Source organism: Scyliorhinus torazame, chromosome 19, assembly GCF_047496885.1.
Source record: "Scyliorhinus torazame isolate Kashiwa2021f chromosome 19, sScyTor2.1, whole genome shotgun sequence".
NCBI classification, from domain to species: Eukaryota; Metazoa; Chordata; class Chondrichthyes; order Carcharhiniformes; family Scyliorhinidae; genus Scyliorhinus; species Scyliorhinus torazame.
In genome coordinates this window covers 106,057,864-106,070,142 of record NC_092725.1, presented here as the reverse complement: position 1 = coordinate 106,070,142, position 12,279 = coordinate 106,057,864, and the positions used below count along the sequence as shown (strand labels likewise).

The following is a 12,279-nucleotide window of genomic DNA, read 5'->3' as shown; positions in this document are numbered from 1 at the left end:
TTACAGCAAGCCACTCAGACATTCACCATGTGCTGAGTGCCTCTCCAAGATAGTGTTAGGGCTGGGTCCACAGGTTAAAGGGTAATGAACGAACCACAGTAACAAGTTTACAGGTGTTGTTATTGATAGTAATAAAACAGAGTTGTACCATCTGCAACCGTGTTGGTTCGTCTGTGTAGCAGAGCACCCAACACGACACAGTACCAGGATTGGAACCCAGCAACTGTGAGACCTACCTACACATCTTCAGGAATCCGCCATCCTGCGCCATGGACACCATCAATCAGCCCGCCGCAGCCGCTCCAAATCGCTGGAAACCTCGGCGTCAATTGGAAGCTGTTTAAACAGCGCCTCCAGTTTTTCCTAGAAGCCACAGAAAGGGAGAATGCTTCGGACACCAGGAAAATCGCCCTCCTCCTCTCCACGGCAGGGCAACACGCCATCCACATCTACAACTCCCTGGTGTTCTCAGAAGGTGAGGACAAGACGAAGTACAAGACGGTCCTCTTTAAACTCGAGCAACACTTCAGCATCAAGGTAAATGAGAGTTTCGAGAGGTACCTCTTCCAGCAGCGCCTGCAGGGTAAGGATGAGCCTTTTCAATCTTTCCTAACACACCTCCGTATCCTCGCGCAGTCCTGCGGTTACGAGGCCACCTCCGATTCCATGATTCGGGACCAGATAATTTTTGGGGTCACCTCGGGCACCCTACGCCAACAGCTCCTCAAAATTAAAAGCCTCACCCTAGCCACCGCCATCGAAGCCTGCGTCCTCCATGAAAACGCGACCCGCCGCTACTCCCAATTCCAGGCGGCCGAATCGGCACGGCAGGGGTCCTACGCGGCCGAATCGGCAAGGCAGGAGTCCTACGAGGCCGTGCGGGTTCAGGCGATCGAATTCCTCCCGGCCCGCGGCCCGGACGAGGGCGGCCATTTTGCGCGCTTTCCGCGGCCTCCCGCACTTGTACGCGCCAAAAGAGACGTCGACGCAGAGGGACGTGATGCGCAGGCGCGCTCTACGTAGGACCGAACTGCGCCTGCGCGATGGCGCAACGAACGCCATGGCGTCACGACGTGCGGCAACTGTGGATCTGCACATTTAAAGCGGCAATGTCCAGCAAAGAACCGACAATGCCTCTGCTGTGGTAAGATGGGCCACTACGCTGCCTGCTGTCGAGCAGCTCAACCTGCCAACGCTTCCCAATTCCGCCTGCCTCGCGGGACGTGCAGACTATTCAGCCTCCATACACCGAGTCATACCCTGACGATATACAGACCGGTGATACAGACGAACGGGAAGCCTTCCGCATTGCGGTCATTGACAGGAACCGGATGTGCCCAAGCAGGACCCACCAGCCGATGCCAGTGAACAGTGTCAATCCGGGTGATGAATGGTGTGCCACCCTAACGGTCAACCGATCACCAATCACATTCCGTTTGGACACTGGTGCCTCCGCCAATCTCATTGCATGGTCAGCCTTCTACGCCTTGAAGGTCAGACCACCGATTCGGCCATCCCGTTGTAAGATGGTCGACTACAACGGAAACGTTATCCCGGCCATGGGATCCTGCCAGCTCCAGGTGACACACAACACATACACGGCCACACTGTCCTTTGAGATAATTGGATCATCAAAGGACTCCCTGCTAGGCGCACAGGCATGCAAGGTTCTCCACCTCATTCAGGGGGTACACGGTCTGTCTCCAGAAGGCACGTCAGACTTCCCGGATGCAGAATTTAGGGCACAGCTCCACTCGCTCCTAGCCCACAACCAGGAGGCATTCGAGGACATGGGCACACTGCCCTACACTTAAAGAATATGGCTCAAACCGGACGCCACCCCGGTCATTCACGCACCTCGTAGAGTCCCAGCACCACTCAAAGACCGCCTCAAGCAGCTGCTGCAGGATCTCCAGGACCAAGGAGTGCTTTCCCGGGTCAAGGAGCCCACGCCATGGGTCAGCTCCATGGTGTGCGCTAAAAAACCCTCTGGCGAACTCCGGATCTGCATCGACCCGAAAGACCTGAACAACAACATCATGAGGGAACACTACCCCATACCCAAACGGGAAGAGATCACGAGCTAAATGGCCCGGGCTAAAATTTTTACAAAGGTTGATGCCTCGAAGGGTTTTTGGCAGATTCAACTGGATCAGTCCAGCAGGAAGCTGTGCACCTTCAACACTCCTTTCGGCAGGTTCTGCTATAACAGAATGCCGTTTGGCATCATCTCGGCATCCGAGTTATTTCACAGAATCATGAAACAGATGATGGAGGGCATCGAAGGGGTGCGCGTCTATGTGGACGACGTCATCATCTGGTCCACCACGCCACAGGAGCACATCAGTCGTCTCCAGCGCGTCTTTGCTCGGATACAAGAACACGGCCTGCGCCTCAACCGAGCCAAGTGTTCTTTTGGCCAAACTGAGCTAAAGTTTCTGGGGGACCACATATCCCGGTCAGGAGTGCATCCGGATGCAGACAAGGTGAGCACCATTACAGCCATGCCGCAGCCGGCAGACAAGAAAGCAGTGCTACGCTTTCTCGGGATGGTCAGCTTCCTGGGGAAGTTCATTCCCAACCTTGCCTCCCACACAACGGCTCTTCGCCACCTAGTGAAGAAGACCACGGAGTTCCAGTGGCTGCCCACACATCAGAAGGAATGGGAGGAGCTCAAAATTAATCTCACCACAGCCCCGGTATTGGCGTTCTTCGGCACCTCTCGGGATACGAAGATCTCGACTGATGCCAGCCAGTCCTGCATTGGGGCGGTACTCCTGCAACGTGATGACACCTCATCATGGGCCCCGGTCGCCTATGCCTCGTGGGCCATGACCCCCACAGAAAAGCGCTACGCGCAGATCGAGAAGGAGTGCCTGAGTTTGTTAACCAGCACAGGTAAGTTCCACGACTACGTGTATGGTCTCCCTCAGTTCACCGTGGAAACCTGGTCTGCATCATACAAAAGGACCTGAATGCGATGACCCCTCGCCTCCAGCGCATTCTGCTCAAGCTCCGGAGGTACGACTTCCAACTGGTCTACACCCCGGGAAAGGACCTCATCATTGCGGATGCCCTATCCAGAGCAGTGAGCACACCGCCCGATTCGGAGGGGTTCGTCTGTCAGGTCGAAGCGCATGTGGCCTTCACATCGGCCAATCTGCCAGCTGATGATTCAAGTCTGGCCCGTATTCGCCGGGAGACTGCGGCTGATCCCCTCCTACAACGTGTGATGTGCCACATGAAGGGAGGGTGGCTCAAAGGACAGTGCCCACAATTCTACAATGTCCGGGACGACTTGGCCGTCATTGACGGTGTCCTCCTAAAGTTGGACCGGATTGTGATTCCACACAGCATGCACAAGCTGGTCCTCGAACAACTACACGAAGGCCATCTCGGGGTTGAGAAGTGCAGGCGGAGGGCCCGAGAAGCTGTATACTGGCCGGGCATCAACGACGACATTGCCAACATGGTGCTCAACTGCCCCACCTGCCAAAGGTTTCAGCCGGCGCAACCCCCTGCGACGCTTCAGCCCCATGAGTTGGTAACGTCTCCCTGGGCGAAGGTGGGTGTGGACCTCTTTCATGTGCTCGGCAGGGACTACGTCATCATTATAGATTACTTTTCAAATTAAGAGGTCATACGCCTGCACGATTTGACATTGTCCGCTGTCATCAGGGCATGCAACGAGACCTTCGCTCGCCACGGCATTCCGCTTACTGTCATGTCGGATAGTGGGCCCTGTTTTGCAAGCCAAGAATGGTCTTCTTTTGCTGCTTCGTATGGCTTCACACACGTGACGTCCAGCCCTCTGCATCCCCAGTCCAATGGCAAGGCGGAAAAGGGCGTTCATATCATCAAGCGGCTCCTCTGCAAGGCTGCTGATGCCAGATCTGACTTCTGTTTAGCCCTGCTGGCGTATCACTTGGCCCCACTAGCCACTGGCCTCTCACCAGCCCAGCTGTTGATGGGTCGCGCCCTCAGGACCACTGTCCTATCCATTCTTGTTCCTACACCCGACTATGCTCCAGTACTGCAAAGGATGCAACAGCAGCGTGCTCAGCAGAAGGTGGCACATGACACTTGGGCAACAGATCTTCCTGCCTTGGTGCCTGGAGATAACTTCCGCATCCACCTACCAGAGGGTGGCTGGTCGGCAACTGCCGAAGTTCTCCGACGCGTGGCTCCCCGCTCGTTCCTGGTTCGCATGCCTGATGGCTCCATTCGCCGGCGCAATCGCCGGGCTCTTCGCCTGCTTCCGCGCTCGCTACGTGATCATACACCGGTGCCACGCCCTCCTGTTGTTCCTGAGGTCGGCTTCGTGGAGCTTCCTGCCACTCTGCCCATTCCTCTGTGGCCAGGCCCATTCCTCAGCCGGTGGATCCTGACCCACCCTTGAGGCAGTCAACCATAATTCGTCGCCCACCTACTAGGCTGGACTTATGAGCCTGTTTGAACATTGGACTCACTAAAGTTTTATGCCACAATGTTAATAGGTTTCTCGTTTTGTCGTTACAGGAGTTTGTTTTGATGCTTGATGTTTACACTTGTTTTGTTTATGGTACAACCTTGTTGCTATGTTGCACCTGAAACCTTCCTATGTATATATTTTAGCCTCATGTACATGTTGTAGATACTGAACACACACATTCAGCTGCACTCAGTACACATCTATATTTATTAACACATAGGCACATATTTTTGTAAAAAAAGGGGGGATGTCATGATATTCAGATAAACATCATGGTGCAAACACACATACACACTGATGGACAGATCAACGGACCAATCACACGCAACATCACAGCCACTCACAAGCAAGGGCACACGCACTATAAAACGGGGAACACCACAGTTCCCGCTCATTCCAGTAGGAGACAGCTCAGGGCACAGAGTTCACAGCAAGCCACTCAGACATTCACCATGTGCTGAGTGCCTCTCTAAGATAGTGTTAGGGCTGGGTCCACAGGTTAAAGGGTAATGAACGAACCACAGTAACAAGTTTACAGATATTGTTATTGACAGTAATAAAACGGAGTTGTACCATCTGCAACCGTGTTGGTTCGTCTGTGTAGCAGAGCACCCTACACGACAGCATCTGATTCCAATATCCCCCATACAAACACACCCTTCAGTCAGTGCACATTCCAGCAAACCTTTTTTTTTTTTAAATTTTGAGTACCCAATTCATTTTTCCAATTAAGGGGCAATTTAGCGCGGCCAATCCATCTACCCTGCACATCTTTGGAATGTGGGGTGAAACACACGCTAACACGGGGAGAATGTGCAAACTCAACACGGACAGTGACCCAGAGCCGGGATTGAACCTGGGACCTTGGCGGCGTGAGGCAGTAGTGCTAACCACTGTGCCACCGTGTTGCCCTTCATTCCAGCAAACCTGATCTATCCACTCTTCAAGCATCATAATCGACCATGGATAAATGCACTTGGACAGTAGTGAATCAAATTCCCACTGTGGGCGCTCTTGACATACTCGGCATTTTTATCAGAAGGAATCAGTGAAGAGAGAATGTGGAAACGTGCCTTCCATTTTACATCGGAACGGTGGAGTATTTTTTAAGTATTCTTGCTTTACTATCAATTCCGGCACAAGGCTCTTGAAAATCCCCTCTAATAATCCATCTTCTTTCAAAGTAAAACCACTGACAAGGAGAAAGTAGGCAATAAAGTGCAGTGTTTTATTGGTTTAATGGTGGCAAGAGATTATTAAAGATCAACACACTTGTGTTTTTATGCCCGCACATTTCACTATGTTGTTATGACCAAATATACAAAGCCGGTATTTATTTATTCTAAGTACAGTGCAAAGCTTTAAATTGTGTAAAACTGTGTTTTATTTTACACAGAGGAAAAAAAAATGTTTTTTAAAAAATGTTATTGTACCCAATTATTTCTTTTTTCCCAATTAAGGGGCAATTTAGCGTGGCCAATCTACCTAACCTGCACATCTTTGGGTTGTGGGGGTGAAACCCACGCAGACATGGGGAGAATCTGCAAACTCCACACGGACAGTGACCCAGGGCCGGGATTCGAACCCAGGTCCTCAGCGCCACAGTCCCAGTGCTATTCACTGCGTCTCATGCCGCCCGTACACCAAGGTAAAATTGATCAAATCCTGGCATTCAGTTTTCTGCTAGACCTCGGGGTAAAGAGCAGGGGAGTGAGACTAACGGGATTGCTTTTTCAAAGATGAAGCATGGACACAATGGGGACCATTTTAAGCCCCCCCCAAAAATGGATGGGGTTGTGTTCGGGCAAAGTGATAGCGGTTGATTATGTTGCTACGGTAGGGCAGCACGGTGGCACAGTGGGTCAGCACTGCGGCCTCACGGCGCCGAGGTCCCAGATTCGATCCCGGCTCTGGGTCACTGTCCTTGTGGAGTTTGCACATTCTCCCCGTGTTTGCGTGGGTTTCGTCCCTACAACCCAAAAATGTGCAAGCAAGGTGGATTGGCCACGCTAAATTGCCCCTTAATTGGAAAAAATGAATTGGATACTCTAAATTTGAAAAAAAAAGATTATGTTACTACGGTGATGGGCATTGTTTGACTCAGGCCTGAGAGCGCATATAAGAGGAGTGATGCACGATCTATACCTATAATACCACAAGGAGTCAGCTGAGACTTCGGATTAGTAGTTCGTAGGCGAGAGATCTCTAATGCTGCATCCTGTGAATAAACCTACTATAATAGGAAAACGTCTGCAAATTGTTCCACACTTCACCGCCTGGCTTGGATCCATTTCACATGGTAGCAGAAGATGGTTGCCTCAAGGTGAAAATTGGAAACTTGAAAGAAATACTCACACCAGAAGATTGTGATGAGTTACTTTTTAAAAAATAAATTTCGAGTACCCAATTGTATATTTTTTCCCAACTAAAGGGAGATTTAGTGTGGCCAATCCACCTAACCTGCATATCATTGTGTTGTGGGGGGCGAAACCCACGCAGACATGGGGAGAATGAGCAAACTCCACACGGACAGTGACCCAGGGCCAGGGTTCGCACCCGGGTCCTCAGCGCCGCAGTCCCAGTGCTATCCACTGCGTCACTTGCCGCCCAGAGTTACTTTTTGAGGACGATGGCTGAAACTAACTGTAACGTGACAGGGTATGATTTCCCACTGATGTCATGACCAACGGAAAAACAGAAAGTCAAAAGGTGGACACCGGTTATGTCTTACTGAAGGAAAAGCACGGTATGGCTTTGTCACTGTCTTGTCCTATCAAAAGGAGAATTAGGTGCATTGTATTGTTGGAGCGAGAGATTTGTCAGTTGGACACTGAGGAAAGTTTGGATATTCTGTTCATGGATAAAATTTGAAGAGAATGATTATTTATTAAATGCGTATGGAGGCTTGGTCAGACCTACGGAGGAATATATCACGGAATTTAACAAGACTACATGCAAGTTGGCAAATACTCTAGTTGGAAATTCATGCTTCAGTGCTTGCTTTCAAATAGCTGGATTGAAGTAAATTGTCACAGGCGGATAGGCTCCTGGGATACTATTTCCCCCCCCCCCCACACACACACACCCACACACACACCCTCCCCCCAGCAGAAGCAGCCCGCCATTGGCCACGCTGGGATTTTTCTGGTCCCGCCGATGTCCACCGGGTTTTTCATCGTCTGCGCCCTCTGCCACCGGGGAACCTGCCGCAGTGGGGCCACCATCTGTGAGACTGGAAGATCCCACCAGCGGGAAGGGCTGGAAAATTCCACCCATTGTCTTAACTGGAGTAAAATTCCCAGGAAGAGATGAACTTGTGCCTCAGGGTGCCCGAGGCTTTTAAAAAAAATTCCTGGGAAAGCAGTTATTCCCAGAGGTCTTCAGGGCACGAATGGGACATGGCGCAGTGTCACACAAGATGGAGGATTCAATGCCCGTGGCACCTCAAAATTGTCTAGATATGGGGGCGGGGATTTTAACTTTCTAACCGACCAGGAGCGAGGGAAGGGGGTTTCCCGGTCGCTTGAGGGAAACCTGGGAGCAGGGATTTCCCCACACAATACGGAATTTTGACCCTACAGCCTGATGTCACTGGCAGCTTCCTCACTGAAGCAGAGACAGGCAGACACAAAGGCAGGCATGAAATCATGTCAATTTTAAAAGTACACTTTGAAAATGTAATTTTAACAATTAAATTTTCCTGAGATCAGTACTGTTGGGTCCTGCAGGGTCCATCGTGCTCACTTCTGCCAGACACAGAGGATGGGGTTTACCGACCAACCCGCCACCTGATTTTCAGCAGCGGAGGCCACCCGCCAGCGGAATGTACTGATCCCGCCGTTGTCAATGTGATTTCCCGTTGACTGCACCCTCGTCGCCGGGAATCCCATTCGCCAGTGTGGGACCGGAATATCCATCAGAGTGAACAGTCAGTAAATCCCGCCCAGTAGGTTTAATGGCTCTTCAAATCATGTGAATATCCAGTTACCTGTGAGTGACTATTACATTTACCTTCCTCCTGGCTAAGGACGTCAAATTTCCTTCTGCCGCTAATGAGGGCCGGTAAATATTTATTGCGGCTAACTTGGATTTTGTGATGTTTCTTCTCGGTCCCTGAAATATAAACAATGCGGACGTGCTGTGCTGATTCACGATCTTGTCCGCTCAGAAAATCCGGATAATCGTCCACCTGAGAATAAAGGTTACAAAAGTGAGAAAATCAATTATGCTGATCTACTTTACTGTTCGTAGGCAGCAATGTTATTTTTAATTCTTTAGTAAAGCAATAATGCATCTTCAACAATTTTCCAAAGAGAGGCGGTGGCCTAGTGGTGCCGTCAAGGGACTAATAATCCAGAGACCCAGGATAATCCTCTGGGGACATGGATTCGAATCCCAACAAGGCAGCTAGTGAACTTTGAATTTTAAAATAATCTGGAATAAAACACCCAATCGTGGCTCAATTGCCAATTGTTGTAAATACCCATCTGGTTTACGAATGTCCTCACCTGCAAATTGGTTGACTCTTTAATGCCCTCTGAAATGGCCTTGCAAGCCACTCAGTTGAAGGGCAATTAGGGATGGGCAATAAATGCTGGCCCAGACAGAGACTGCCACATGCAATGAATAAAAAACTATATAAAAAGGAACTGGCCTATTAAATATGAGCATGAGGGAGGGAGGAACAGAAGAATATGTAGATAGGGTGAGATGTATTAGAAAACATAGATCATAGAATTCAGATCATAGAATTTACAGTGCTGAAGGAGGCCATTCGGCCCATCGAGTCTGCACCGGCTCTTTGAAAGAGCACCCTACCCAATCCCACACCTCCACCCTATCCCCACAACACAGCAACCCGACCCAACGCTAAAGGCAATTTTGGACATTAAGGGCAATTTTAGCATGACCAATCCACCTAACCTGCACATCTTTGGACTGTGGGAGGAAACCGGAGCACCCGGAGGAAACCCACGCACACACGGGGAGAACGTGCAGACTCCGCACAGACAGTGACCCAAGCCGGAATCGAACCTGGGACCCTGGAGCTGTGAAGCAATTGTGCTATGCTACCGTGCTGCCCCCACCATGCTACCCTACATGTGGAGCACTAACACATATACCAGTTGGGCCTGTTTCTGTGCTATAACTTCCATGTAATATGTAAAGTTCTGCAAACGTTCAGCACCTGCAGAGAAAAACAGATTAAAATTGCAGATGTTTCCTTTGTCAGAATTCTCAAAATAAAAACTTGCATTTATGTGGCACCTTTCACATCCTCATGATGTCCCAAAATACCTCACTGCCAACGAATATAGGAAACACAGCAGCCAGTTAGTGCACAGCAAGCTCCCATAAACAGCAATGCTGTAATGAGCAGGTGAGGTTATGGGGATAAGGCAGAGTGAGCTTAGGTATGGTACTCTTTCAGCGAGTCGGTGCAGACTTGATGGGCCGAGATGGCAGACTTGATCCCTCCTTCTGCACCGTAGGGATTCTCTGATTAATTGTATTGTGGATGTGGATTGAGGAAGAAATATTGGCCAGGACACAAGGAGAACTTCCCCACTCTTCTTCAAAATAGTGCAATGGGATTTTATACCGAGAGGTCAGATTGAGGGACCATCCAAAAGAAGACACCTCCACCTGGCAGCAGTGGGCTGTCAGACCGGATATCATGAGCAACTCTCTGGAATGGGGCTTCAATCCATAACCTTCTGTTGCAGTTGTTATGGCAACAGCCTTCTTAATCAGAGCTGTGGCTCCTTAAAAATACACAATTTCTGGTTTCCCTCCCACTAACATATAACCCTCCTCGTTTATTCCAAGTTAATATTAGGAGCCAAACAGTGAGCTATGGGATAAAACACATGCATTTCAGAATCTGGCATGTTCAAAGATGCTCCCTTTCTGTATGGCATGAGGTACCTTGCCTGAACATATTTACCAACTATTTCCAAAAAAATAAACTCTGCCTACAGTGGCAAAGTATTTGAATTCTTCTTGTTTGTAGTCAGGCATTAGCATTAGGAAAGTACAATTTCTGGAATGTTCTACATGACGCAGCCTCAGTTCAACTCAAGAGGTAGCAAGAGTTTTGTCCAGTCAAGAGGACAGATTGGATAATTAGACATGGAGCGAACAAGCTCATTCCGAATTTTAAATGACCGCAAAAGTGAGAGAGCCACGATTTGGGTGTGTGAACCACACTGTCCTCTCGAGACTGTCCCAGAGGTGCTATCTCTGAAATGTTACCCTCTCGTTCCTGCTCACCCTATGTAAATCAGTCACACACAAGAATAATGAGCTCATTCATACTAGCTGGCAGACATGTACATTAAAGAATGCTGCAATTGCATTATGGCTTGTCTAAATTATAAAGCTTATCATCAATTAAAGTACTGAAATTTTGCTAAATTGTAAATAAAGTAAGAAAGCGCGAAGTTAGCATTTGTGGTATATCGAACAGAGATTTCAAAACAAGGTGCTTAGACTGAAAGGCATTATCATCAAATAGTTAAGTGTGGCTTTCTGGTAAAATTATCATCTCCCAGATCAGACTGTGAGCTGTGAATTATTATTGCAAAATAAACACCTTTAGAAAAATCAAGCAATGGTTTGTTTTTCAGCACTTGAGACTTGATACTTTAAACTCAGCATCAGTCCAAGAAAAAACTGGGAATTGGGCCAAAAATAAAAGCATTGGAAATCAGGAATGAGAGAAATGCTGGAGACAGAACGAGAATCCATTTTCCTGGTCTTTCCTCAGAGCCTGAAAAAGTTAGTAACGGCAGTCTTCTGCCCACTTCTTTCCACCCCCCACCCCCCCCACACCACATACCCCCTCCCCATCCCACCATTCCCTCCCATACCATCCCATTCCTTCCTCTGTACTTGCTTCTCTTACATCTAACAACTTTTCCAGTTCTGACACAAGAAGGCCATTGAGCTGAAATGTCAACTCTGCTTCCCTCTTCATAGATGCCGCCAGACCTGCCGAGTGATTTTTTTTTCCCCGGCAAGTTCTCCTTTAATCTCGAATGGGAACTAGTTTGGAGCATGGCTTCTTAACCAGTAAAAAGATTATAAAACAAATGAAGTCAGATTATCTGCCGCACGTTGACGTCAAAGCATGTTTTCAAAAACCTTCTGCGTATTTAAAATCTTCTCTGCTTTCAGAAACATGCACATCCTTTCTTTCAGCAGCTATAAAACTAACAGAAAGCACTTATCTCTGTTTGAAGTGGTCCAGTGGCTGTTTATAAAAATTATGGTTAGTTTCAAAGCTGACCATTTCAAAGTTATTCAACCTTGAAGGGAGATGAATGCAACAATGCTTTTTAAAAAAAAATTTTTTTAGAGTACCCAATTATTTCTTTTGCCAATTAAGGGGCAATTTAGCGTGGCCAATCCACCTAACCTGCACGTCTTTGGGTTGTGGGGGTGAAACCCACACAGATATGGGGAGAATATGCAAACTCCACATGGACAGTGACCCAGGGCCAGGATTTGAACCCGGGTCCTCAGCGCCGCAGTTCCAGTGCTAACCACTGCGCCACATGCCACCCTTAATGGAACAATGCTGACAGCTGACTGTGTGGAAGCTGTCAATCACAGCCTAGTAAAATCAATATTGAAGAGAAGTGAATGAATAGCTTGCAGATCAAAGATCTGAGGATGTTTAAACTCAGTTGACTGCCTTACTCTTTCCTGGTTTTCTCTTTCCAAGAACTGACAGATGGGGTTTCCTTTTCCTGAGCCAACAGGTGCAATGCCCAGGTGAATTTTAAAGCAGTGATTTTTTTCAT

At 48.7% G+C, this 12,279-nt stretch overlaps 1 protein-coding gene across 4 annotated transcripts in view; it reads right to left on the bottom strand.

Annotated features, from left to right (window-relative positions):
• The window catches only part of c19h12orf56 (chromosome 19 C12orf56 homolog), a 102,823-nt gene that overhangs the window by 70,842 nt on the left and 19,702 nt on the right, over positions 1 to 12,279 (bottom strand). For all 4 annotated transcript variants that reach the window (XM_072485007.1, XM_072485004.1, XM_072485005.1 and 1 more), the window contains exon 2: positions 8,483 to 8,660. In XM_072485007.1, the coding sequence (XP_072341108.1) occupies positions 8,483 to 8,660 (178 nt within the window). The remainder of the gene's footprint in view (positions 1 to 8,482; positions 8,661 to 12,279) is intronic.